Source organism: Rattus rattus, chromosome 6, assembly GCF_011064425.1.
Source record: "Rattus rattus isolate New Zealand chromosome 6, Rrattus_CSIRO_v1, whole genome shotgun sequence".
Classification (NCBI taxonomy): Eukaryota; Metazoa; Chordata; class Mammalia; order Rodentia; family Muridae; genus Rattus; species Rattus rattus.
Genome location: NC_046159.1, coordinates 86077278 through 86104751, shown reverse-complemented (window position 1 = coordinate 86104751; position 27474 = coordinate 86077278). Strand labels below are relative to the sequence as shown.

General features: G+C 46.6%; 2 protein-coding genes and 1 non-coding gene across 5 annotated transcripts in view; 1 reads left to right on the top strand and 2 right to left on the bottom strand.

Moving 5' to 3' along the window:
* Nod1 (nucleotide binding oligomerization domain containing 1) overlaps positions 1 to 8290 on the bottom strand; it is a 47556-nt gene extending 39266 nt beyond the window's left edge. For both annotated transcript variants that reach the window (XM_032906452.1, XM_032906453.1), the window contains exon 1: positions 7936 to 8290. The gene's annotated coding sequence lies outside the window, so the exon portion shown is untranslated. The remainder of the gene's footprint in view (positions 1 to 7935) is intronic.
* Positions 8291 to 10789: 2499 nt separating this feature from the next.
* On the top strand, positions 10790 to 10916 carry LOC116904724. The gene has a single exon (XR_004388416.1). It is a non-coding gene; the product is annotated as a small nucleolar RNA SNORA17 (small nucleolar RNA).
* Positions 10917 to 19427: 8511 nt separating this feature from the next.
* Ggct (gamma-glutamylcyclotransferase) lies at positions 19428 to 25733 on the bottom strand. Of its 2 annotated transcripts, XM_032906450.1 has the most exons (4): positions 25485 to 25733; positions 22053 to 22198; positions 20656 to 20791; positions 19428 to 19770 (listed from the first exon to the last, which is right to left on the bottom strand). In XM_032906450.1, the coding sequence occupies exons 1-4, from the start codon at positions 25623 to 25625 to the stop codon at positions 19627 to 19629; spliced, it is 567 nt and encodes a 188-aa protein (XP_032762341.1). In that variant the 5' UTR covers positions 25626 to 25733; the 3' UTR covers positions 19428 to 19626. The 2 variants fall into 2 exon arrangements, with proteins under 2 accessions (XP_032762341.1, XP_032762342.1); XM_032906451.1 differs by lacking the exon at positions 20656 to 20791.
* Positions 25734 to 27474: the final 1741 nt, after the last annotated feature.

The following is a 27474-nucleotide window of genomic DNA, read 5'->3' as shown; positions in this document are numbered from 1 at the left end:
AAATTCCCCTAGACCTGCATAAAAGGGGCCTACGGGCCCCTCAAGTCACCGCCATTTTGATGAATGGTTGACCCCTGTGTGCTGGTAATTTCTGCAGAATAAATGTTCTTGCCTTTGAATACTGTTTTGATTTGAATACCATTTGACCCCTAACCTTCTGGGGTCCACAAATTCCCCTCTCAAATAAATAAATACTTAGATTTAAATTTTAATTTGAGAGAGAGAGAGAGAGAGAGAGAGAGAGAGAGAGAGAGAGAGAGAGAGAGAGAGAGAGAGAGAGAGAGAGAGACGCTATGCACAGGGCAGATCTGCTTCCCAGAAGATACCTGAAGAGTGGCATGTAGAATCTACCCAGAAAGTGTCTGAGGCTTCTCAGAAGAAAGGCATTTCTTAAGAACAGCATGTATTACTCACCTCAGAAGCCTAAGGTGGAGCTTGGCTGCGAACAAATAAACACACTGCTGACTGCTGGCCAAGGGCGCCATGAAATCTGTCTTGCCCCACCTGAACATAGGTGCACAGTCAGCAGAATCAGGGCCACAAAACTGTCATGGCTTCCAAATGGAGAGGACCAGTGTGCATGGACCCTGGGGGGGGGGGTCAATGAGACATTGAGATGGCAGAACCGCCATCCCAAACTGTCCTCTTCAGAGCCTGCACAGCCTGCAGGCCTTGATGAGTGAGCTCCTATCACAGGGAGACCAGTTTAACCAGCCACAGTGCATGCAACGGAGAAGGGCAGGATGGTGCAGCCACCTAGCTGCAGGACAGCAGGCCAAGGTGGGGCTCTCCCCTTCAGTGGAGCATATCTTTGTGACCTAAAAGTGTCGAATCAAACAGGGGGTTTGAGAGGGTTTTCTTTGCAAACCCTGGATTCTGGGTCTGTGGCTCAGGAGTGCAGCTCACACTTTACACCTAGGAGATCCTGGGTTCAAACCCCATCACTAAAAACAAAAAGGCAAAACAAAACCAACCAGGTGCCTCCCAACCATATGCAAATTCCCTAGTAGATGAATTTGGATTTTCAAAGATAATAGAGGTGGGGAAAGCACCTCTTTCAACCAGAGACGGCAGAACTGATGCTTGAAACATTGTCTTAGAGCCATGGGGACCTAGCATTTTGTGCCTGCAACCTCTAACCCCGCCTCGTCCCAACCTCATTTCGCTTTAGAGAGTCTTTTGTCCTTGCTTCCAGGAGCTAAGATGGACTAGAATCTGGCTGTCCAGATGAAGGATGTTCAAGTGCCTAGAAGAGGCATACTCTTATCTGTGTCAGAAACTCCAGAGCAGAGACTCCAGGCTGGGCACACTTAGCTCTCGGCCCACTTTTCACTGCGTTCTGAGTTCAAGATTCGTTATCCCCAAGTTGAAAACTCTGCCTACATTCAGAGCTCTGTCACTCTCTAACAGAGGTTTGCTCCCTCAACGCCTTTCAAGACTGTTCCCCGCTTTAACCCAGGCCTGCTCCTCCCACCCCCCACCCCTTCCTGCTTTTCTTCAGTACCGAGAGTGGAACAGTACAAGGTTTCTAACTTCAGTGTGCAATAGTTGATATCCTTTAACCATTTGACTCCCAAAATGTTTGTGTTGGAAACTGATCTTCAAGCTCATCATTGGTGGCACGTGGAGGTGGGACCTTTGAAAGAGACTGGATCATGTGGATCCCCTCCTCACAATGGACCACAACTAAAGGTCCCCAAGAAGCCCACGTAATGAAGTTGATAGTCACCAACCTGAGAAATGGTGAACCTTCAGTAGGTGGAAGGGTGTCATGCCACAGTATCGGTCACTGAGAGAACTAGTAGGACCTCAGTCGACCCTTCTCTCTTTTATGCCAGCCACCATGACTCCAGCACCTTGTCATGATATTTCGCCTCATCACAGGCACAAAGACAACAGGACCAAGCAGTCATGGCTGAAACCGCTGAAGCCATGAACCAAGCCAACCCCTTTTTCCTTTTAAGTTGATTATCTCTGGTATTTCGTCACAGCAATGAAAACTGACTGTCGCAATGGGGGTTCTCAAGGGAGTGGACTGGTTATCCGGAGGGCAGGTCTGTTTTAGAAGTAAGTTTTGGCCTTCTCACACGAGGCCTTCCTGTTCTCTTCCTGCTGAGACTTTCCCGTGGTCTTTGGCTTGCAGACTGACAATATGGAACGGTCACAGGGGGACTCTTCAGCAGTCCTCTACTGCATGTTAGAATAAAAGTCCCTGACCTTTCTCAGCCCAGGAGCCTGCTCAGCCTGCGGTAGCTCATTCTCTAGCTCCTCTCACTCTCTTCTGCCTCAGGCCTCACCACGAGGGCCACCACTCACTACTCATACCCACGCTAACTACTCATCCTCACCACATAGCTCCTTCCCACCACTGAGCTTCAGGCTTGCTGTTCCCCAGTTCCCAAATGCTCTTCCCCTCCTGTGTACATCCCTAACCCTTTGCTGAAGGACTCCCTAGAGAGAAACCTCCAGGCCTCTAACTCTAGGAATGTTCTTTCTCAGGAAGAGGTGTCATTTCCCCTTTCAGCAGCACATTTTATAATTATGTATTTTCTTGTGCGTTCACATCCTGCCTATCTAACAACTGAGTGTCCATGTTTCCATTTATGAGTCTAACCTCAGAATGATCGCTTTGGGGAGGACCTTGAGTAATGTTTAGGCTTAAATGATACCATGGGGACTTATAAGAAGTGATAGAGAATGCTATCTTGTTCTCTCTGTCCCACAAGGACACAGGTGCCCACCTGTAAGCAAGTTAGAGAACTTCCATTGTTCCTGACCACACTAGAGACCTAATCTCATACTCCTTGCCTCCAGGGCTAAAAGAAATAAATAGCTGTTGTTTAGAACACACAACCTAAGATAGTTTTCCATAGCTTGTACATGCCATTTATATAGCCCAGACTTCTCTCCACGCCGCTCTCTTCCAGGCCTAGCCCCAGACTGCTGGCCTTGCAAGCATGCCCTACAGACTCAGTCAAAACAATGTCTGGGACTTATGCTTTCAGTTTGAGTTTTGTAATGCTGGGGCTTGAACCCAGCACCTTGTGAATGCCGGACACACATTCTATCACTGTGTTATTACCACCACCACCACCCCCTCCAGCTCCCAAGTATTAATACATCCCTGCTCCCAGTGAGACCTTCTGATAATAGGTGGTGAATTAACATGTTGAAGAACTGAAACACCACGGAGCAAGGAGGAACCAGGAGGTACAGTTTTACGTCAGTCTTCCGACCAGGCTGAGGAGCCAACCAAGTGTCTCACAGCCCTAGAAATACCCACTTCATTCTTAGATATGCTAAAGCACCTACCACTTATTCTTGACATTTACTCTCCTGCCTCCCACCCCACCCTACCCCACACAGACCTCTAGGAAAGCTGTGAGATCTCAAGAAGAGAAACAAACCATTGGGATGCAGGAGAGGGAGAGATGAGTAAAAAATTCAAAAACCGGGGTGTACTTAGAACGACTTAAACTCTGCCGCTGTCTCACCCAGGCAGGGTTTCTGTGCTCCTCACCCACGTGCACACCTGCCCACCATAAAGGCATACTTTACTGCACCCAGGGCACATTATTACAAAGCAAACATTATAATCCGCCCTAATAAAATTAGGTCTATAATGGTAACAAGGCTTTTGAGTTTTCTATGTTTTGTTTCACTTCATTTTTCCTTTCAGTTACATCCGAGCAATGGTTGGGGTTTAAGTCATCTGAGGCGCACAAGAGGAAGCCCCCACTTCCACTCCTTAAACAGGCAGGAACACCACTCTGAAGGAAACGTGCGCACACCTGCCCTTAATTACAGGTAGGAGGCTGGAGAGGTGGGTGGGGCCAGCAGAGGGCGGGGCTCCGCTGAACATCCAGCGGAGATTAAGAAACCAGGCTTGCTGGGCTGGCTTCAAATCCTGAGCCAAACACTGTGGACTTGGGGTTAGTTCATTAACCTCATGGGACTTCAGCTGTCCCGCCTGGAAGATGGGAGGCGCAAGTAAGGGTTACTGGGTGTTGGGAAGACTAAGCGTGTACAGTGTAGGACGCAACAAACCGATAGACAGCTCATCGTGAATTCTTCAGCCCAGGGTGGCACACGGCAAATCTGTGGAGGAGTTCATCTTTATTATCTGCAGTCTGCCCCATCTTCATCACTCCGTCTCACCAACCCTAGCATCATGATGCGCTTTGACCCCTATTTTACAGATGCCAGTCCAAGGTCACACACACGAGGAGATGGCAAAACTAGCCCTGGAGCCACAGCACCCACGGTTATTACTGTCACCACAGTAATCACTACTTACTGGAAGCTAGGCAAGGGGGAGAGTGCTTCACAGATTAGCTCATCACTGGCTCAAAACAACCTGTTTGGAAAGGATGTCCTATTTTATGAATGGAGGAGAGACACCTCCTTTAGTTAAGGGAGAAAACAGTGGTGTGACCCCCACTCTGAGTGTGAAGCCTGAGGCCTCTTCCGCGTCCCTCTGCTTTACAGAGATCAGGAGCCGGCACTCGAAGCCTCAGAGAGCAAGCCTGACTGCATGGTTTTAAAATCTCCATTGTAGCAGGCACGGTGATGTCTGCTTTCAATCCCAGCATGCCGGAGGCAGAACCAAGAGGATCAGTGTGAGTCAGAGGTCAGTCTGGTCTACAGAGAGAGTTCCAGGCCAGTCATGGCTACTAGTAAGACCCTGCCTCAGAAATATAATGACACTAAAATAAAATTTAAAACCGCATTGTTAAACAGAGCCAGGAATGTCCTCTCAAGGAGGGAGGGATCTGTTGTCCCGTAGTATACAGAGACTACCTATCCACAAGGGCAAGCCTAGCTTCCTATCTAGTTCCTTCCAGAGAGTTTGCTCCATGGGTCACGGAGAAAAGTTAAGATTGTATTAAGGTGAAGCACAGCACGGAAGTTCTTGGCGACTGCCATTTTTAATCTTCTGGGAATTGGAATGACACCCATAGTCTCCCAAGTAAAATGCCACCTTCTCACAGCTGTCTGCCAAAGAGGTTTCTTCAGTAATGCGTGACTGTCTTAGCTAGCAGCACACGGCTGCTAAAGCATCCAGCGAGTCACTAACTACCACCCTTACTTCTCCCAACCCTAATCTCTGTGGTGGTGACAATACAACAGAACCGCAAGGGACATCTCCATTCTAAACTACATAGCAACATAAAGAAATATATGTTGATATGTCTACTATATCTACATATCTAGAGAGAGATACAGATCTCTATAGAGAGAGTAATCTCTATATATAAATAGCTAGACATAGACATATAGACATAACCATATAGGGATAGACATAGTATAGATATATTCCAGCTACTCAGGAGGTGAAAGTGCTAGGACCCCAAACCTGCGTAATTTAGTGAGACTCTGATTCAAAGTTTTAAAGGTAAGAAGAGGGCGATGGCAGAGCCCTTGCCTTGTATCTATAAAGTCTTAGGTTCAGTGTCCAACACAGTCTCCATCATGTAGAAGTAAGGTACCAAGACCTGGCGCTAATCAGGCGCTCACTGGATTATTCCCTGTGCATTTGTCCTCAACCATGTCCTTACTCCTTTAAAATACAGCTCTCTGTTGTTTAGAGGGAAATCCCTTGACAGCAAAACAAACTCTAAAGTGAGTTTGACCAGTAGCCTGTTGGTTTTAAGGAAAGATAGTACTTCGCTCCCCTGTTGGCTATAAAGAAGTGAATCTCTTTTAGGGGCTCTGTTCCATCAAAGACCGGGACAGCGCCCCATCTGTTTGCAGCCCGCACCCCATTGGTTGGCAGTAGGACAAATAGGGAGGGTGGTGGCAAGTCTGCTGTGGCTGACTCTGCCCACAGTTTGGTGCCTGCCAATTCTAGATGAAATCCAAGTTTAAGGAAGCATCCAAGCCAGGAAGTCTCGTGCTAGCCAGTATTCCAGCACTGGCTGAATCCATTTGTTAATTGGAAAGACAGCAACTATTCGTCTTACGACAGAGCCAAGTTTAGATGAAACGCCTGCCCTCTCTGAGCCTCCACAGAGACAGTCACAACCTGTAGGTGGCTAAGAGCGGACTGCCACAGGGCATGCAACTAGCTTTCTGCAGAACCTCAAAGACAACAAGACGCTGGAAATTTGCGAAACACCTATAGCTCACTGTGGCAGCGGTTCAGAACACGTACGTGTTTGATTTCCTAACTTCATCTCGCCTAAAACCTTCCGAAGGAGAGGGGTAGAAGAAACTGTCATTCCAGTCCTAGGAATCCAATGCCTTCCGTTTCAGCAGTGAACCCTTCCTTTGGATAAAAGACACAGACTTGGTATTTTTGTTGAAGCAAATATCAATGACCACAAATACTCTTATGGACACTTGATCTCTGCACCTCTGTGGCTTTACAGTTTATATTTTTGAACATCTTATCTAAACAGTGCTACAGCCGTTGCTCTGGTAGTGACAGTGCTCCCAACAGAACGGGCAACTGGGTAGCAGTTTCAGCTGGGAGGTAGGTATCAGTAAGGGCAGGACTTGGAATTCTCTTCTACAGATTCCTGACTGTCTTTGATGAAAGAGGCCCCTGGCCAGGAGTCAAGAGCAGAACAGGGACGCTGGGTGCAATCTCTCAGGCGACTGCCAGCAAGAAAGCCATGTGTGCTGCATCAACCTTGACTCTCGCTGACAGCCCAGCTTTCTTAAAAATATATTTGGTATAGAACAGCAGGAGAGTGAGGCTTTAAGGAAGACAGTTTCTGGACAAACATACTCCGTCACAGGGGCTAGACCAAATAGATAATTGTCTTCCAGTAATAGAGCCCCTGCTGTGGACCATAGTGTGTGAGATGGATTTTACCTTAGCCTATGTTAAGCTTCTCTTTGTCTAGGCTTTACCAGTAAGAAAAGAGAGGCTCACAGGGGTCATTTTTAACGAGCAGCCAATCACATCACTCAAGTGACAGATTCAAAAATTGGAACCAGGTTTACTGGGTCTACGTTCTACGAAAACAAAACGCTTGTGGCCTTTGCAAGGGCCCTCCCTCTTCTACCCCTGCCCTGGGTTTTAAGTCTGCCTCTTCTCTAGCCAGCATACATGAGGATGCATGTCTGTTTGTCAGTGGCTCCTGGATCACAACTGCCACACTGGTCTCTGCTCCCAGATACAACATTGAAACCTCTCCTCTCCGACAGACATCCTGGGAGTGACGCTCCAGGTATTCTCAACCTCTAAAGCAGGAGGGCTGCTTTTGAGTAGGCAATCAGACTCCATTCTATACCTTTGGCTTCACCCTTAAAGGATGGAGGGCGGTTGCCAAGGGTTCTCTGGCTTCCTGAGGCAATTTCGAATACCAGTAACTCAGGCGATCCAGAACCAAAGGTCCTCGGCAATCATCTATCCATTTTTGTGCTTTTTACAACCTATGAAAACACTGCATACTCTAGGACCTTTTCAGTTTGATATTCGGGCAACTCTGCCAAGCAAGCATTGTCTTGCTTCCTTCTTTTGTATCCCACGAAACTCAAGGGAAGTCCTCCCTTGTCCCCAGGACCACAGGAGGTTCCTGGAAGAGTCAGCTTATTTGCAGGCTGCACTCAGGAAGGTCCAGGTCAGCCGGCACTTTCTTTTGGAGGCTACCCATCGGGTCTCAGGCTCCTAATCCTACGTGCACATCGGAATCACCCAGGGAGCTCTGAAGCAATAGTTTATAGAGTTTCCGACAGAACTCTGTCGAATAGTCTGGGCGTCTGGATTTGCTAAGTCCACACTTTATTCTAAGTTGCAGGCAGGCGGTCTGAAAACGCGGGCCTTAGATTCCGTTGCTGTCTGAACTAGGGCTGATTCTGAAACTCCGGTGAGGGGTGGGGCACGGGGTCTCTCCCCATCGGGTTTCAGCCAGAGCTCTTCCACAGATAGCCTTACATTTCCTCAGCTGGTTACAGAATCTGACGGCGCCAAACCCCATGACTTACCAAGTTGGCAGGACTTTGGCTCAGGTGGCCCTGGAGTACAGTGGCTCTCAGCACAGGGATCCGGGACTAGGGTCGCGGATCTGGCGGGAGAGCAGCACTGCCGCTCGCGGTTTGGGATCAGGAACTGGCGGGGACTAGGACCGGCCGCGCCCTGGCTCGGGTGGGCTCAGGGGAGGGAACAAGGCGGAGAGGGCGGAGGAGGCGGGGACCGGCCATAAGCGCTGCCCCCTGTCCCATTTCCCTGGCCGGAGCCTCCGCACACTGCACCAGGACGAGCGGCCACTGCGCAGGGGGAGTGGGCAGGCCTCGGAGTTCGCCCAGGGGTGACACCCTGGGAACTCGTCATGCCAGCTCTGCTACGGCGCCGAGAGCCAAGGCCCGCCCCCTGAGAGTGCCACCCAGCGCCTGTAACCACAACCAATGCCAGGACCCGGGCAGAAAGGCTTGTTATAAACTAAACAAATTTCAGTTTGATCTACTTCAGAGACAGAGGCTTTCTCCGGGTCTGTGGTAAAGTCTTCTCTTGACCACGAATATTCTAGAGCCTCTTTATTTACTGTAAGGAATTACATGACGGAATTAACATGTGAATAAACCTTCCGAATAAATATTTTGAAACATTATTGCCAATTAAACAAAAGTGCTTTCAGATTTGTGGCCACATACAGTCATGGCTATGAAAACTCGCATGAAGTTGACCCTCTGAGAAAAGCAAAACCGAAAGTTTGCAAGCACCTTGGGCCGGTGTGTAATGGTGTTCTTGCAAGAATGGAGAAGGCCTCCCCCCTGCAGTGTGCTGCAGTGCTGTGGCTAAGTGACTGAAAGGAAAGTTTTTCTTCTAAGAGTCTGATCTGTTTGCAAGGCTGGAGACGGGGGCAGGGCCAATCGCACTGTGCACCGCCTCCGGCTGCTCATTCTTAGTCTTTGTGCTTACACTATCATCTCCATTTTTTGAGACAGCTGTTCCTTACTTGTTATTTGGGACTTTTTTTTTTTTTATTTTGTGATAACTGTAAATTAATAAAGAACTGGAAGAAATAATGCAGATTCACGTTTTTGTCATTCAATTTGGCCCAGTGTTGTAGAGCTACGGCACAAAAACTACAGAAAACGGACAATTAACCGAGTCAAGATACAGAACAGGTCCACCACAAGCATCCTTCTACAGCGTCCTACACCGTGCTCAGCCTCTGGAAACCATAAACTTGTTCCCATTTCTAGGAAGTTATCAAGACTTTTAAATAGATGGAATCGGGCTGCACTTAGAGATAACGTTTTGAAAGCCTGTGTTACATTTGTGTGTGTGTGTGTGTGTGTGTGTGTGCGTGTGCGTGTGTGTGCATGTGTGTGTGTATGCGTGCATATATGTGTGTGTGCATGTGTGTGTGTGTGTGTGTGTGTGTGTGTAAGTGTATGAGTACATACATGTCATGATGCACATGTGGAGGTCACAGAACAATGGCAGGACTTGTTTTTCTCCTTCTACCATGCAGATTTGGGGCCAACTGAACTCCGACTTGGTAGCAGGTACCTCTACCCACTGAGCAGCCTCGCCAGCTCTATTATTTTGAGATTGTTTTGTTTTCATTTCGTATAATCCTAAGAGGACTCACCTAGACCATTGCTTATATCCATGGTGACTTCCCTTTTATTATTGTCATTGGGCAGTCTTCTGAGGCATGAGTTCCTATAGCGCTTTAAAAACACTCTTTACCTTTTGGGGGCTGTTTTCACCTTTGGCATCAATTTCTCAAAAGCCTGCTGAGCTGTCTTCTGAAATAGCCAGAACATTTAACATTTCCATTACTGACCAGCTAAGTGACTGCTTCATAGCGGATCTCCAGAGTCTGGTCTGTCCCACTTCATATTGGCCATTTGGGTAGTTGTATGGTCCTGGTGAGACATCGTTGTGGTTTTAGCTTGCTGATGACGCTGGACTTTGTGCATGTGCCTACATGCCACCTGTATTTTCTCTTGAGGAAAACACGTCTCTGTGTCTCTTGTTCATTTCCTAAATGTTGTGTGTTGAGAGTGTCTATGTGTGGCTTGTAAATATTTTTCCCAATTCTTTCTTCCTTTTCTTTTCCTGCTTCTTCTTCTTCTTCTTCTTCTTCTTCTTCTTCTTCTTCTTCTTCTTCTTCTTCTTCTTCTTCTTCTTCTTCTTCTTCTTCTTCTTCTTCTTCTTTTCTTCCTCCTCCTCCCCCCCTTCTTTCTTCTCTCTCTCTCTCTCCTCTCTCTCTCTCTCTCTCTCTCTCTCTCTCTCTGTGACGGGGTTTCAGCTGTCCTAAAACTATTGCCAAAGGTGATCGTCTTAGCAGACACCATGACCAAGGTAACTCTTATAAAGACAACATTTAATTGGGGCTGGTTTATAGGTTCAGAGGTTCGGTCCATTATCACCAAGGTGGGAGCACGGCAGCATTCAGGCAGGCATGGTGCAGGAGGAGCTGAGAGATCTATATCTTCATCTTAAGGCTGTTAGCAGAATACTGACTTCCAGACAGCTAGGATGGGGGTCTTAAGCCCATGCCCACAGTGACACACCTACTCCAAGAAGGCCACACCTCTAACAGTGCCACTCCCTGGGCCAAGCATATACAAACCATCATAATGACTTTGAGCATCTCCTTCCAAGAGCTGGGATTGAAAACAAATGCCACCATGGACAGACACCATGGACCAAGTCCAGGGCATGCCAGGCAAGGACTGTTAGCAACTGAGCTATATGCCTAAGCCCTGTGCCAGCCCTTTCACTTTATGCAGTCCAGTTTACTCTTTTTCCTTTCAATGGGTCATATTTTTGGAGTCAAGTCTGAACTCTGCCAATTCCTAGATTCTAAAAATTGGCAGCTCCCCTGCCCCTAGAGGCACTGCAGGTGTGTCTGCTGTGTGACATGAATGTCAGTGGGTGGCAGAGAAGAGAGACTATGTCTATGCTCAGTGTTCTGATCTATGAATTGAAAGATTACTAGCCTGACACGAGAGCCTGAGAGGACCACCACTCTGGTGCTGCAAAGGCCCAGGTGAGCTCCCAGGTTGAGGAGTGAGCCAAAGACTAGATGAACTCTGCATGGGACCCTGGAACTGTGGGCCCTAGGTGGAAGTGAGCCCAACTAGACAACCCCCATGTGGAGCCATATGGGCCAGCCTGGGCAAGGAGCAAGCTCAAGACAATCACCAGTCTGGCACTTTGAGACCTGGACAGGGAGCTAGCCTGAGATGACCAGTCTGGCACCAAGCAGGCCTGGGGGTGGGGGTGGGGGATCGGGGAAACCATGCCAGAAATGACAATACACAAGCAGAACATAGCACTTCTGAGACCACTCCTGAGACAACCCCAGACACTGAGAGACCCTGGGCACCACCAAGAAGAGCAAGCAAGTGGTGGAGAAACGGAGGAGAAAGGGAAGCAGAAGGATGTAAGCACAATGAAGAGAGGCAGAACTGGAGACTCGAGGGAAGTGAGAAAGAGCCTGTTGTGAGTAGCCAGGACCTGGGACCATGGTGTGGTCCTGGCCTGTGCTGCCACTGGAGGTCACGTCTGGTCCATGGCTTTGCAGCTGCAGGGTCTGTTACCATCAAAGGCCAGACAGATCTGGTCCCACCACTCGCTTGAGCATAATGGGAGAGCTGTCCCTGGGGGTGTGTGAGACTAGGAGAGTTGTCCTCTCCCCTAGCCAGCTGCAGTACTTAGAAGAGCTTCGTCGTTGGCCCACCGCCACCGCCCTGCACATCACCCAAGAAGCACAGTGGGGTTGGCCCTGGACTAGGGAACTGTGGGTGGGTGAGTGAGCCCAGAGGGTGTGAACGTAGGAGAGCTGGCCCATAACTTGTCTGCCACATGGTGACAAGGACCAGGGAGAGAGGCCCTCCCCCACCCTGGCCCCTTGCCTCCTATGACAAGCAGGAGTGTTGGCCCTGGGTTATGAGAGTGGGAGAATTGGCCCAATCCCTTGCCGGCTGCAACACTTGGGAAAGTGGGCCCTGCACCTTGCCTAGGCAGCACATTAGAGCTGGCCCTGATGGTGTGGGTGTGGATGAGCCAGCCAAGAGGGCATGAGAGCAGGAGAGCTGGCTCTGCCCTTACTGGTGACAGCTTCAGATGGCCTGTCCAAAGCAAGGCAGAAGAGCTCACTCCGGTGGTGTGGGTGCAGAATAACTGGCGGGCAACCAGTTCAGATGCCTCTCAGGCCCAGATTCACAGCTTTGAATTGGCCCTCCCCAATATCTAACTCCATGAAGGAGTTCGTCCCACAGACCCAAAGCTACAGGATCTCCATGACACAGGGCAACAACGAAACAGCGAAGAGGAATCTCAGTGAGGTTCCATTATTGATAGTGTAGCAGAAGTCAGAGGCCTTGAACCAGAGAAGGATTCAACCTAATGAGTCCATTTGAAAGCAAAAAAGTGTGGACAAAAGGGTTTAAATATGACACACTGTAACACACTATAGCTTCCACAATGAGATTTTATTTTTCTTCTTTGGGGGAAGGTTGCAAGGGTGGAGGGCAGGTATTAGGAGAGAGGGAGGTAAGTGGGATTGGGGTGCATGATGTGAAATTCACAAACAACAAAAAAGTTTAAAAATTGGCAGTTACATCTTTTTTCTAATAGTGTCTGTCTGTCTGTCTGTCCGTCTGTCTTCCTGAACAAGGTCTTGTTATGTAGCCCAGACTGGCCTTACACTTGTGGTCCTCCCTAAGTTCTGGGGTTATAGTCTATGCCACCATGACTGGTCAGTTTATAACAGTTACTCTTAGAATCTAAAATCCTCCCTTTCCTAATAAAGTGTTCCATTGCTGATTCGGGATCGTTTGCTATAAAGGTTCTCCCATTAAATTACCTTGGCCAAAAGTTAACTTTGGTGTATTCTTGTGGGTCCTTCCGTGGGTTCTCTATTCTCCTCCATCACTCTGTGTACTCATCCTGCTCCATCACTCTGTGTACCCATCCTGCTCCATCACTCTGTGTACCCATCCTGCTCAGCTCTGTGTACTCATCCTGCTCCATCACTCTGTGTACTCATCCTGCTCCATCACTCTGTGTACTCATCCTGTTCCATCGTTCTATGTACTCATCCCTTCATCAGCAATTATGAGTGCTCATTTTATTGCCATTAAAAAAAATCCCCTTACCTATTCCACTTGACAGTTCTATAAAAATGAACCATGTTACAATTTTGACAGCAGATTCGCTAAGTCTGTTCTGGGTTTAGGGAACAATTTTACCATGGATCTTCCCCAAGAATAATATCTTTGGATCATTCAACACATGACTGTTACCATTCTCCATCCACCTATCTCTGCCTTGATTTCTTTCCCCAGTATTTTGTAGCTTTCACTACGCACCCTGCTCATAGCTTTCTAAGATTTACACTTCACCATTTTCATGCTATTCATTTCTTTTTTGCTATTATTTTGAGACAGAATCTCATTGTGTGGTCCATGGAGACTTTGAGCACACAATCTTCCCTCTTCCACCTCCCAAGGGCAATGAATATAGGCACACACTGTGTGTAGCTAATATTTTTTCCTTTTTTAAGAAACCAGTTGTATAATTGTGTACATGGCTGGTCAGAATTACAATATTCCAGTCCAAGTGGGAAATTGTGGTGGTTATGTAAGTTAAATATATAGAATTACCATATGATCCATCATCCTCCCGCTAGGTATAAATCCAAAATAGTTGAAAAGTAGGATTCAAAAAATGTGTACATAAATGTTTTCGGAAGAAGTATCCGTAGTGGTTGGAAACGAAAACAGTCCAAGTGCCCATGATGGGAGGAAGGTTAAATAAGTGTGGCGTATGCACAGAGCTCATGCTAGTCACTACAGTGGGTGTGAGGTTCAGGTGTCCACAGGGAGACGGGAGCTCAGGACATGGCACCGGAGGGACAATAGAAACAGGCACCTGTATGATCCCACTTCCACGAGCTATACACGACCATTAAATCCACATACATGGGGAAGAGTCCGGAGCTTCACAAGGGTAGGAGAATGGGCAAGGCTTTTGTACCTGGTTTCACTTGGGAGGTGACATGCTTTGGAACTGGAGATGGTTATAACACTGTACAAAATGCTAATCATCCACTTTTAAAATGGTTATTTCATAAAAATAGAGTGAAAAGCCTGCAAGTGGTATTCTTAGTTGTTGTTGTTGTTGTTAGTGTATGTGTATGAGTGTTTTGCCTGCATGTATGTATGTGTACTGTGTGCATATCTGATACCCGTGCAGGTCAGTAGAGAGCCTCCAGGTGGGTACTGGGGACAGACCCCAAGTCCCCTGGAAGAGCAGCTAGCGCTTTTAACCACTTGAACTCTCCTTCTGCTCACACTATTTCTTTTTTAACTTCTGCTGTGCTGGGACTGAAGTGCAGGGCCGCACACAGCCTGGGCGAGCGAGCTGCCTCCTGAGCCCCAGCTTTTTACCTTCTCTGCCCATGTGTTCCTCTCCCGTGTACAGGCACATGGCGGGGTTTTTGTATATTACCTTGTATCCCATGGCCCTGTTAGACTTAATTGACTATAGAGCTTTAAAAAAATCTTTCTTGGTATTCTCTATGAGGACAATTTTGTCAACCATGTATAAATGGGGGTGATTTCGCTTACTGGTGTTTTGTTTTGTTTTTTTAAATTATTACATTGAGAGACACAGAGATATTGAGGGAGCAAAAGTAAGGGTGGGGAGCTGTCAGCAAAAGGAAGTCAGAAGACAACCTGAAGGGGTCAGATCTCTCCTTCCGCCATGTGAGTCTCGGTCTCAAACGCAGGTCTCCGGGCTTGGCGGCACGCGCTTTACCTGCAGCGCCTTCTCCCCGCCCACTTTAGTCTTCGGGCTCCTTTCCTCTCTTCTAGTTAGAGCGCAGGCTGTAACATCTCACTGTGTTGAACGGGAGAGCATGGATCCTTTTGTTTTAGAGGTAAAGCATTTGGTTTTTTAAGTGTAATGTAACCGACTACGATTTTTATAGACTCTGTCAAATTGTTAGTCCCCTTTTCTAATTTTTTAAATACTTTACTTGTGAGTGGGTGTGTGGCTGCCTTTTCATTCTCTTTTCTCCCTGAGGTGGTTTGACAGATTTGTAAATACCACACTGTGGAATGACATCTGTGGAATAAACCCCACTTTGTTATGACTCCCAACCCTTAGGTATGGCTGAATCCTATTAACTTTTTCCTTAAGCATTTTCTTTTTAAAATCCACACTCATCTGTGGGTTAGTTTTCTTTGTATTGTCAGTTCGGGTACCAAGCTAATGTTAACTTCATAAAAATGAACAAGGTAAGGTTAGCAACTGTTCTGTTTCCTTTGCTCTGAAACTTGCCTTATCTGAAACTAACACGGGAACGAGTTTGCTTTGGCTTACGCCTGCATCCAGATCTTGGTCCACCACTCCCTTTCAAACTGCTTGTCATTAGTTTCCTGTAGACAGCACAAGGCTGGGCTGTTTTAAATCACTTTGCCAGTTTCTACCTTTTAATTATATTTATGTTTGGGTTCTTTTTTATATGCATAAGTGTTTGCCCACATGTTTGTAGGTGTACCACCTGTATGCTTGGTGCCTGAGGCCAGGACAGGGTTGTGGAGCCTCTGGAACTGGAGTTATAGGTGGCTGTTAGCTATCCTGTGGGTGCTGGGAACCAAATCCATGTCTTCTCCAAGAGCAGTGAGTACTCTTACCAGAGCCTTTTTGGCAATTCCAGTCATACACTTAGACACTTACATTTAATATGATAATTGATATACTGAAATATAACACCGCCATCTTATTTTTGCTTTTTAGTTGAAGCTTGTCATGTTTATGATCTCCTGCCTCAGCTTTCCAAGTGCTGGGATTATAGGCACAAGCACACACGCGCACGCACATGCACACACACACACACTGGCTTTCTTCTTGTCCTCTCATAATGAGTTTCTCTTTAATTTTTTGAGTAAATCCCTTCTGCACTTGCTTTATTGGGTGCCTACTGGGGTGTTGCACATTCAAATACAGGACGCTTATCTTCTTGGCTTTCCTCTTCTAATCAGGCTCTGTATTTTATGACCTTGGCAGTTAGAATTACAACTTGTGTGCCGTTGTTAGGTATGAATCAGGAGCTTGAGAAGGGATCCTCGTGCACTTATCCTAGTCTTTCTCACTGTGACCTTTTTATCTTTCTGATGTGCAAAGCTTCCTCCTTTTATTATTTTTCTGTTTATTTTCTTCGTTGTTTTGGGCAGGATAACTAATATTTTTAAAACGTGTCTGTCTTAGTGTGCCCTCATTGTTAATGGTTCTGGGGTTTTCCAGCTCTCCACGAAGTGTGCAGCTTCTGAGCTCCACCATTTCTGATGGGAAACATCATTTCACCGAAACTGCTTTTTCTCTAAAGCATTAATCCTCACTAATTTCAAGAATTTTTGATTTTCCCAAACGGACTATGGAGTGCTTTGGTGTGCATTTCTTTGGGCTTGCATGGGGCCCACTCAGCTACTTTGTCCTTAGCAAACCTCAGGATGTTTTTTGGCTTCTCAGCAGTCTGACCTCTCCCAACATGTCGGCTCTTCTGTTAGGAGTCAAACGGGCTCCGGAATCTCTTAGCTTTTTGGTTTTGCCTCCAACCTGCTGCTCGTTTCCTCTCACCCTGGCAGCTCTTGCTCCATCACCCGGCTCACTCCTTTCCGTTGTCCTCACTGTTCTGCCGCTGAGCCCACACTGAGCTTCACATTTCGTCCGTAGTTTTCGATACCTGCGTCATCACTTGGGTCTTTCTCGCCTGTGCTTGAGGCTCCAGGTGATCACTGGCATCCAGCGGATCCCATTGCTTGCTGCAGCATTTCAAAGGTGGTCGTTTACTCCACCACTACGGGAAGTGACAGCGTTCTCATAAACAAGGCACTTTGGCTTGCTGATCTACACTTTGTTGTTGGGTGTTGCAAACTGTCACAACTACAGTGCAACTTGTGGTAGCGTCAAACCCATGACCTGGCCCTTGTGAGCACTGCACACTAACCAAACTAGCCCCCACCACCGATGGCTGTCTGAAAAGCTTTAACAGATAACCCTATACACGTCACCCTACCCTGGCATCAATAGTTACTGTTTACCATCTAGTCTGGAAGTTTCCTTGTTCTTGGGCTATGGTCATTAATTAAAATCAGAATATACCAGAATTTCATAAGGCTCCGGATCTATTTAAGTCCTGTTTCAGCTGGTTCAGTTGTTTCAGCTCTGAAACTGTTCTAGCATGGAGGGCAAGGGGAACCATCAGCGATGGATGGGAGCTTACAGCCCCATGGGTCCGATCACTCACTGAGAGAGGCTGTTGCTGTTAGGCCCTTCCCAATCTTTTCGATACTACATTTATGGTGGTGAAGTGGTTACTGGATTTCTTGTCTTATTATGTATGTGTATGTGTAAAGCCAGGCTCTCTTCTGGGCCTCTGTTGGCATGGTGGAAATAAGTCTTCAGCGCTTCAGCCAGCCTGGAGTGTTTGATCTCTGAATGTTTTTGATTGCCAAGCTGTTCCTTCCCTGGTACCGTCAGTAGGGCAGGCTGTGTGTGTGTGTGTGTGTGTGTGTGTGTGTGTGTGTGTGTGTGTGTGTGTGTGGTGTACAAGCATTCAGGCACACCCTCTTTGCTGTTTCCAGGGCATGACTCCTTTTTCACATGCCTGGGCTGTATGAGGCAGAAGAAAACTCATTGCATTTAGCTCTCTGGCCCTTGGGTCTTAAGGCACAACCATCTCCCCAAACTTTGTCTTGCTCCGTCTGTTGCATAAATAATACAGAGTTCTAGTTGTACTTAACTGGAGAAATAGGGGAAAGCACACCTACTCCCGAGACCAAAGTCTCCATACCCCCCATTTTAAATTGTTGTGGGGTTTCTGTCTGTTGTTGAGAGGAGGCTTTACCATACAGATGGGTGAGACTCAAGCAATCCTCCTACCTCAGCCTAAGTGCGAGGACTGCAAGCACACAGTTAGTTCCATGCCTACTGAAGCTGCTGTTAGTGTAGGAGAGGGCGTGCAGAGGCCAGAGGCCAGCCTTGGTGGCTTCCTTGGGAGCTTGCTATTTTTCCTTGAGACAGGTCCCTCCCACCAGTCTGGGAGCTCTTGGTGCACGCAAAGCTGGCTAGCCAGCAAGTCCTAGAGATCTGTGTCTGTTCTTCCAGCACTAGGACTGCGAGCTTGTAAGACCAGAGTTTTCGGACATGGGATCTAAGGGCTGACCCTGGGTCCTTATGCCGTGTCTTAGGCACTTCACCAGTCTAGCTATTTACCCAGCTCCAAGCTTCTATTTTTGCTGCTTTCACATGGGAACTGGGGCCAGCAAGTAGAAGCCATGCTGAGTCTTCCTAAGGGTGAGGGTTTCTTACCCTACTCTGAACAGAAATGTCCCAGGGCTAACGCTGCATGTGCACCCAGCACCCATGGCTGCTTCTTCTCAGCCATGCTCTCAGCTCACAAGCCACCTCTTTTTTCTGGGACAGGGGCTGGCACACTTTGACAATTTCTGTTATTTTCCTGCAATCTAGAACCTAATTATAATTTTGTTTTGTTTTTTAAGAGTTGTATTGTTTGTTTGTTTGTTTTCTTCTTTTTTTCAGAGCTGGGGACCGAACCCAGGGCCTTGCACTTGCTAGGCAAGCGCTCTACCACTGAGCTAAATCCCCAACCCCTAAATGTGTAGCCCAGGCTAGCCTCAAACTCATGATCCTCCTGCCTCTGCCTCCTTCAGCAAATCCTACCGGCGTGCGCCACCACAACCAGCAGTATTGTTTGTTAAAGGGTCCAAATCACTGCTTAAACAACAAGGACTCCCCTGCCCCACAGGGTGACATACATCTGTAACTAGATGCAGGAAGGCTGGGAGGCAAGACAATCCTGAGTGCAAGGTCACCCTGGACTACGGAATAGGCTTATGACTAAGAGTCACGCTGTGTCCTAAGCTTGCCACACGTGTACTCATGAAATCTTCAAATTCAGGTTTTTGATTTTCCCTATTTATACACGTGAAGCAACTAAGGTCTAGTGAACCAGAGAAGCTCAAGTCTCACAACTGGACAGTGGGAGGCTCAGCTAGGCAGTGGCACAGGACTATCATCCCAGCTACATGAGAAGCTGAGGCCAGATGGTCACAGGTTCAAGGCCAGCTTGTCCACAACACCACTTAATATAGACTCTATGAGGTGAGGCCTTAATACAGACTCTGTACAGCCTGAGCTGAGCACAGTGAGGTAGAGCTCTTGATGGGAAGGAAACCCCTTAGAGCCATGAACGCAGTCACCTCTCAAAGGACCGTGTATCGTCTTTGTACTTCTCAAAGCCTACACCTACTCTGTATATTTTGCTTGCTTCTTACAAGCCAACTGCATACAAACAGAAAGCAGACCAAGCGCAGCAAAGCACCACTGGGCTACAAACCTACCTTCTGCTGCCGAGGTCTTCCACACAGCGTGGGGCTATATCGGTGCCCACAGGAGAACCCGCAGCCATCACCACTTGCACACATCAGGATCTCCTGGCCCCTTTTAATTTCTAATCCCTACCCCCATTTCAGTTCTCTGTTACAGTTGAAAATAAAGAGTCACCTAAGTGAGAAGCCCTTCACAGCACTGTTGAAAATCAAAGGTTAAAAACAACAGGGTTCAGACTTCTGCTCGCAAACATTAAGCACACTTCACCCTAGCATGCACATCTCCAGAGTCTGTTATAACAGTTTTGCCTCTCCCTTCTTGATGATGTCTTCCATCTCGTCTGAGATCTTTCCTTTATAGTCATTTGGTTCTATCATGTTTAACTTCTCTTGATATTCCAGCGGTAAACCGTTTTCTTTCGCACCCATGCAGATAACCTAGAAGTGGGTAGAATAGGGAAACCCTATTAGTGTGATTTCGTATGGCACCATGGCTTTGTCTGTACTGTCAAGACCCACGACACTGGCTTTAGCTGACTGAAGAACCCACACATTTTAAAACAAGACCCAGGCAAAGCCGCCGTTCCTCATTCTGAGTGTGGCTACAAAAGGGATTTTCTGAGGAGTCTGAAATACTGCCAGAGTATCAGTTCTATGCGCAGCAGCCTGACTTAAGATGTTTTAATATTAAAAAAAAAAGCAGTTATGGCATGAAATTCACATGATGTTTTAAGAAAAACCACGCTCTTAAAAAATAAAATTATCTTAGTTTAAAACAAGACAAAGCTTACGGGGACAGGCTGTATCAGTGGCACTGACCATCTCTGCTTGGATGAGACACAGAGGACAAGGGACAACTGACTCCCAAGACCCTAACTGGTCAGACACTCAGCACCTGTGTCACCCTGCACATCAGCCTAGTCCCCACAGGCCACACAAGGCACCATGGGGCGTCTGGCCTCACGTCCTCTTGGGTCTTGGGTGTTGGAGGATGGATTCCCTGACTCCAAAGGGCCTTAGTGATTTTTCCATTTAGGGAAAAAAAAATACTTCAACAGCAGAAAATATTTCCCCCTCCTCCACAAAAAAAAAATAGATCTGTTCTATGAGATACTGTTTGTTGAAGAAAAAAGAATTAGAAAAGTATATGATAGACTACTATATATAATAGATATAAATCTATTAAAACACACTTTTCTTATTTAAAACATTTTGATTAAAATGTTCATGTCAAAGTTAAACTCTTAAAAGCTTTCTAAAAACGAAATGGTCTAATTTCGCTCAATGAAATGGAAAAGGTTTAATACAGTCCAAGCAGTTCACCTTCTTATACTGTGGTGATGGGGGCGCTCTCTCATAGTTCGTCATCAGGTAACTCCTGCAGGTGATGTCCTTCCCTTGTTGAGTTGTAACTTTAATCTCTATTACAACATACACTCCACTTTTAACGCCTTCTTGTCTGAAACCAAACAAACCATATTTTAGCTACACAGGACCTAGGAGAATGGTTCTGAGGTAAGAAAGGTGTTTTATTCAGTTGAGGTGTAAGATTAACCATTTCTCTAATACGCATGTTTGCTCGATGTGTGCTGGGGAATGCACAGTGTCACCATGTCAAAAGTACACTTAGCATGTTTTACAACTTTCTTTTTCTTTGAGATAGAGTTTCACTCTGCAGGCCTGTCTGGCCTGGAACTCACTATGTAGAGCAGTTGGGCTTGCACACACGAAATCTACCTGCGTCTGTCTCCTGGGTGCTGAGAGTAAAGGTGTGTCCCGCCATGTTTCCACCATGCCTAGCGTGCTTAGCATTTTAATATTACAGTTGTGGTCTGGACCCACCTATTCAACCCAGTTTGGATTGAGAGTACTTCCTTAGGTCTGAAGTAAATACATACGGATCGTTTTTACTGGTCAGTACTCCCTTGAAAGGGAAGTTGTTACAGTCGAACCCACTGATATTGTATTAGATAGTGAAGTAACCAAGGGACAGTAAAGCAGTACAGGTCGGTACAGGTAGGCCACAGGCAAGGGTCATGTCAAGTTGTAAAAGGGAATTAACATCTATAGATGTCGGTGCGCTCCGAGGTTGAAGCGATACTCTGTCAACACAGAGGAATTTTATTTGGTACACTTCCAGCAGACCTCTGTCTATTTTTACTGTCTGAAAACACGCTTCAATGGGTTCATTTTTACCTTCGTGCCCCTGAAGCTTGTATTCCCCAGAACACCGAACAAGACGCCATGATCTGAGAGCAAGAGAACGCGGCAGTCTGCACTGTATCAGGCACCCACTCACACAACTCTGAGAATTTTAGCTCTGCTGTGTTGTTTAACGCCTTCGCAAATTATTATGACTTATTTAGCTGCAACCTCAAAGAATTTTAATCAACTCGCTTTCAAAATCGTTTTTGGACAATTCATAAATGCATAACCTTTTGCAATATGGAACCAGAAAGAAAATTTTTAACGAGACAAGCAGAACTAAAACTTAAGGGCTTTCATTTTTTTTTTTTTTTTACCTTAGAGAGACAAGCATCGCCCCCGTCTAATGAGTGAGTATGACCGTCCCCTTCTAGGTTGGTTAGCAGACTGCTGGTTTCTAACTACTGAACCGACTCTGAAGAATGGAGTGTCTCTACAGTGTGGTCACCAACGCACATTCCGACAGCCCGCTTTGGATTACTTATTATTGTAACTGGTAATTAGAAGTCACCTACTCATCCAGAGAACTTAAATTGCTTTTGTTCATTTTCCATACTACTCCCCACACTTCATCGCCAGGACTTTGAAAAATGGTAGCTATACCTCCGTGCCACCTCTCACTCATTTTGCCTTGGAAATTGCCGAAGTCGAGCTTAAAGTCCTGCAAGGGAAACCAAAGCAATGGGGTCAATTATCTGTTTGAGCACGAGCCTCTTTCGTCAAAATGCAAGTGAGCTGCGCTGGCCGCCACGCAAGGAAAACAGTCAGCGAACTTTTGTTTCTGTGTGCACAGAGCTGTGGGAAGCACAGATTGGAAAAAGATCAAGACCTCAAGGACTATAGATTCTTTGTTATTTTCCTTTAAAAATGAAGCTTGTTCTAAACATACAGGCATCTAAACATTAAAAAAAAAAAAAACCCTTAAAGACAAAGATCCTTAAATCCCAATGTACTGGACAATAGCTTTAGCTTTCATTGTTTTTTTGCAAATGACATTTTGGACTTCTTAAATGCACGTGTATTTTTACCTAGACTTGCTGGGTGATGGCTGCACAGCGGTTATGATACACTTTTATGTCTGTAGAGGATCTTACCTGCAAAGCACTGCATTTGCCCTGAGGGAGCTTGGCATGTGTGTGAGCATTGATCTCCATGAACTGTTCCAATTTATTCCCCGTAACCTAAGACAGCTCATACTTACCGAATATTCATTGCATGCTACACACGCTAGCTGTTACTTTACATAAATCAACGTTTTGCTCGATTTACAACAGAAAAATCTCCAGTTTAGAAAGGTTCAGCCTCTCCCTAAGCTCTCATAACTAAGAAGCTCAGAGATATCTTTCTAATTTAGCTTCTGCTATCACTGACGGGCAGTCAGGGTTGAGGGAACTTGCCTCGTGCGGGCTAGGAAAATGCCCTTCCATCTTTCCAGGGCTTAGTTTCCTTAGCAAAGTACAAAAGGGTGGGCTAAATGACAGTGTTGTCAGTCTCTTCTGGTTTATATGACCCCTGTCTCCTGTGTTTGCTCAGAAACCTTGTTTGACACTTCAGGGAAAACACCGGTCCACATGACAAGGCCCTTCACGAAGACTACTGGGTATTCCAGCATCAGTAGATCTGATCAAAGCTGCAGTCCACACCGGGACTGGCAGCCTACGCTCAACACAGCAGGCAATGGCATCCCGTCTGGTTCCATGACTCGATGCTTGTGTGGGACACAGGCAGCTACCTCGCCAGATCAGCTCTTTCTTCTGATTTAGGGTTGACCTGATCGTCTCACCTCTTTGCCAACTCCCCCTCTACTCCCCATCTTGAAATGTCAGGGTTTCTTGGGGTTCTGCTTAGGCCCTTTTTGAATTTAGCAACGTGCCCAGGACAGCCCCACTACGTCCAGCAACTTCTAATACCATCGAATGCTTCAGCCACCTTTAAAATCACCCTACATCTCTATTCTGAGGCTCAAAAGCACTTAGATCTGGGACCAGTACACAGTAAGGGCCTAACAAATATTTACTGTTGACGTGGTTGGTTGTCTAAAGAGCACCTTAAACTGGATTGTGTACAAAGTTAGTTTATACCTTTTACCTCCAAACCTGATTCTCCTCTGTGAACATTATCACCATCATCTACTTGGCTGTTCAAAAACTTGAGTCATATTTGATATCCCTTCCCTACACACACACACACACACCACCACACACACACCACACCACCACCACCACCACCACCACCACCACCACCACCACCCACCACCACCACCACCACCACCACCAATCATCAAGTCTTAATGATGTTATCTTCTGGGTATTACTCTGAGTCATCTACCTTCCCTGACACCACCCTAATAGATCATGGTGGCATTATCTCTGACATGAATGTCGCGAAATCTTAACTGGGCTTCCAATACCCTCACTTGCCCTGTTTTGCACAGTAACTTTTAAGCTTTCAAACGCCTAAATCTTATCATTTGCCTTCATCCTGTAAGCCGCTCCACTCACAGCCTGTAAGAGACTGCCCAAAGTTCTCTATGGTTATGTTTGGATGTGACGAGTTCTTATCTTTCCCGCTCTCATACCACATCTTCCTGCAGGCACCAGGCATTTCCTTTTTCTCTGGTCATTTGAACAAACTATCATTGCTGACATTTTTTGTTTTTTTGTTTGTTTTTCCCTCTCTCTCTCTCTTCATCTCCATTCATGTCTCAGCTTAAAAGTTATATCCAGGAGGGCTTTCCTGGGCACCTAAGTCAGGTCCTCTGGTCATACATTCTGTTGTACCTTACATGTACTCTTTTAAGGCTAACCACATCTATAATTTATCGTTTATGTGGTATTTCTTTCCGTGCTCTAAGTACTTGAACTCCCTTCCTACACTCTTATACATAGAGTACAGAGAGTACATAGAGTACAGAGCATGACTCCCATTTTTAAGATTTCAAAGGCTGACTCCCATTTTTAAGATTTCAAAGGCTGACTCCCATTTTTAAGATTTCAAAGGCTAGGAGCTGGTTATCAGATCATCTTGCTTGCTAGATATGGACATGAATACTTGGTGAGATTTAGCCAATCAGGGCACCCCACAGGGGCTCTCAATTAGAGCTAGTGTTTAAGATTATCAGGGACTCCACTCTGGGTTTAAGGAATTGCAGGGCTGTGGCAAAGCATCAGACAGGAGCCAATTCCATATTGTGTTTACTAGTTCAGGAAAGGTGCAGCCCAGCTTCCAGGGCTGGTCTGGTCCTCTCTGTAATGCTAGTTGTGTACATGTGTACACACACACACACACACACACACACACACACACACGGCCTACCTGTTTACTCCATTCCTTCAAGTGAACCCATGAGCTCTCTAACAACCTTCCAACATCCACCCCCTCCCCAATCTCTTTTCTTAAATCAGCTGGTTTCTGTTGCCTGAAACCAAGACTTGACAAGATTAGAAAAGTCGGCTAAAGTTGTCAAAAGCCCTGAACACAAACAGATTGTTCAGAGGAAAGATCCTCCAGGTAGCAAGGCTACTCATGTAACCCCAGCACTGCGTGCCAGAAGATTATGTATTAAAGAGGAGATAAACTACAGTCAAGAGCAACACTTTACCAGAGTTAAAAGTTCATCGGGCTACTGTACATCGGGAACATTGTTGTCACTATTAAAGACACGGTTCCAGGTCCTCATCCAGGTCTCAAGGCCAGGACCGCTCAGATTCGAAAGAAAAGACAGATATGCAGAATTTCACAGAAGTGTACGATAGATAAGGTATGCACAGGACAGAGAGCAGCTAGTTCTTAACTCATTAGCACCTATTAAAGGTACCTTACAGGATGCTCGAAGTCTGTGGAAAGGGGCAGCCAGTGGAGGGCTGCGAACTCCGATGGTGGCCAGCGGTTCCCGGCAGGGGTCGCAGCTAGCCTGCTCTCCCGGTAGCGGGCACAACGGCACTGACCTGCAGGCGCGCCACGCAGCAGAACACGGCAGAAGGGTTTCGCAGGTGGATCCTCTCGGTCAGTAGATTGCTGCCGTAGGCGAAGTACAGGAACGTCTCCCCCTCCTGACCCGCATGGTCCTCACAGTCGGAGCTCGCCATGTCCACTTGTCCACGCCAGCAGCTTCAAGTACAGAAGAGCGGGGATACCGCTGCTAAAAAGAGCAGCGCCCCGCCACCCACGCCGGAGCGCAGAGCGGCGGGCGGAGCTGCAGAGAGAGAGCGCTGCGGATTGGCCGCTGGCTTGCCGGCGTGGGCCAATTACCAGGATTGGCCAGTATACATCTTCTCCCTCCCACTGATGCTGCTTTTCTATTGGATACATCCCTCAGATGTCCGGCCCCCTTGCCTGAGGCGTCGCTGATTGGCGGATCTAACGGACAGGCCGAGAGTGGCTACGTGCAACTGTGTTGGTGGCGACAGTCCTAGTCTCCAGTGGTGCGGCAGGCTCCGTGCCAGGTACAGGTGACACAAGGCCTCTTCCTGCTGCCGGCCTAGCCTGGAACTTGCGGCAGTCCTCCTGCCTCAACCTTCCTGGAATGGGAAGGCTAATCCTACAAGTTTTCTTAGGATCATTACCTTAAATTGCCTTTCTGGATGCCTGGGTACCCCTTACCCTATATTCAAATCCCGGCGTGGTATTTGCTAACCAGTTGACTCTATTCATCATTGCGATTTGTTTCCTCTTTTTAAAATAGAGCGACGACAAAAGTTGTTAATCACTGAAGATCTAGAGCAATGACTACGGTTGGCCCTCAGATATTAATCTAAATACACTTCCGCAGTGAGAGGTGCCAGGATTCCTGGAGAAATGACTGAATCCAGGTCAAAGCTGGGAATGAAAAATACCTCTTGGAAGAACAATGATCCAAAAAGGGAGAATCCCAAGACAAACAAGGTCCTTCCTAAAAGACCAGTCACTAGACAAAGTGAGAACAACTTGAACATCAGGACAACTGGGAACTATAAAATGATCGCGAGCACTGAATGCTCCATTCTAGAAGTAAATCAAATTAAAACAGAAAAGAGAAACATATTGCCACACTATCCGCGGTGAACACTTCATCACTTTTAAAAAGTGATGATTTAAGAAAATGAGCGTTGTTCAGCCTTAGCATCATCTTCCTTGAAGCTCCCGCACCAGGAGAGCGAAGTGGCTGAAGAAGCAAATACAGACTGAAACGCAAGAGAAGAAAGATGAAGCAGAGGTCCAAGTAAACCAAGCTTGTGCACCCACGAAGCCTGCAGGAGCGGAAGTAGGAGGTGCTGAAGGCCGAGACACTGTACAAGTTGTTGGACTGTATGCTGTTATGGCTAATAAATCTCAGTGGACCTGGAACGCCATCTTGCTGAGATCACCTGGGAAACTGACTGCCATTTTTACATCCAAACTGCTGGCCCTCTGCTCTGGACCGTTGGCATTCTGGACTAGTTCTGTTCTCACTTGTGGCCAGTGTAATGTAACTCATGTACAATAAATAAATCCTCTTGTCAGTGGATAAATAAAAAAACAAAGAAAGAAAAGAGAGAAAATGAGCATTTATTCTTCTGCCTTTCTAGTACCAGCTATATTTTTTGAAAACCAAATAGCATTAGCTGATGAGGAAGCAATTCTTTGTATAAAAAAAAAAAGTAGTATACTGGTTAAAGGGATAGGGATACTGGGGTTAGAACATATGTCTCTGATCAACAAACGTTCCTGTCAGCAGCATCAGGCCACAGATGTTCCTAGGGTATTAGTTATCCCCTGGGGATCACTGCTAGTAATTGGACAGGCAGATCAGGACTATTTGGGAAACCTGACCTCTCTCTCCTGATAGCCAGTCTATCTGGTTACCAGTAAAAGTAGCTTGACACAGTCTTCTGATAGGAAGCAACATGAAGCCAGGCATTGTGGACTGCATCTTTAATACCAGCACTGAGGAGGCAGAGGCAGGCAGATCTCTGTGAG

Bases quoted from the DNA above. Each gene is read 5' to 3' on its own strand.
- Ggct (XM_032906450.1), bottom strand. From the start codon at position 25,625: ATGGCGAGCTCCGACTGTGAGGACCATGCGGGTCAGGAGGGGGAGACG. The intron at 22,199-25,484 runs GTCAGTGCCGTT...TTTCCCTTGCAG, and splicing joins GCTGCGTGGCGCGCCTGCAG to GACTTTAAGCTCGACTTCGG. The intron at 19,771-20,655 runs GTGAACTGCTTG...ACCCACTTCTAG, and splicing joins CATCACCACAGTATAAGAAG to GTTATCTGCATGGGTGCGAA.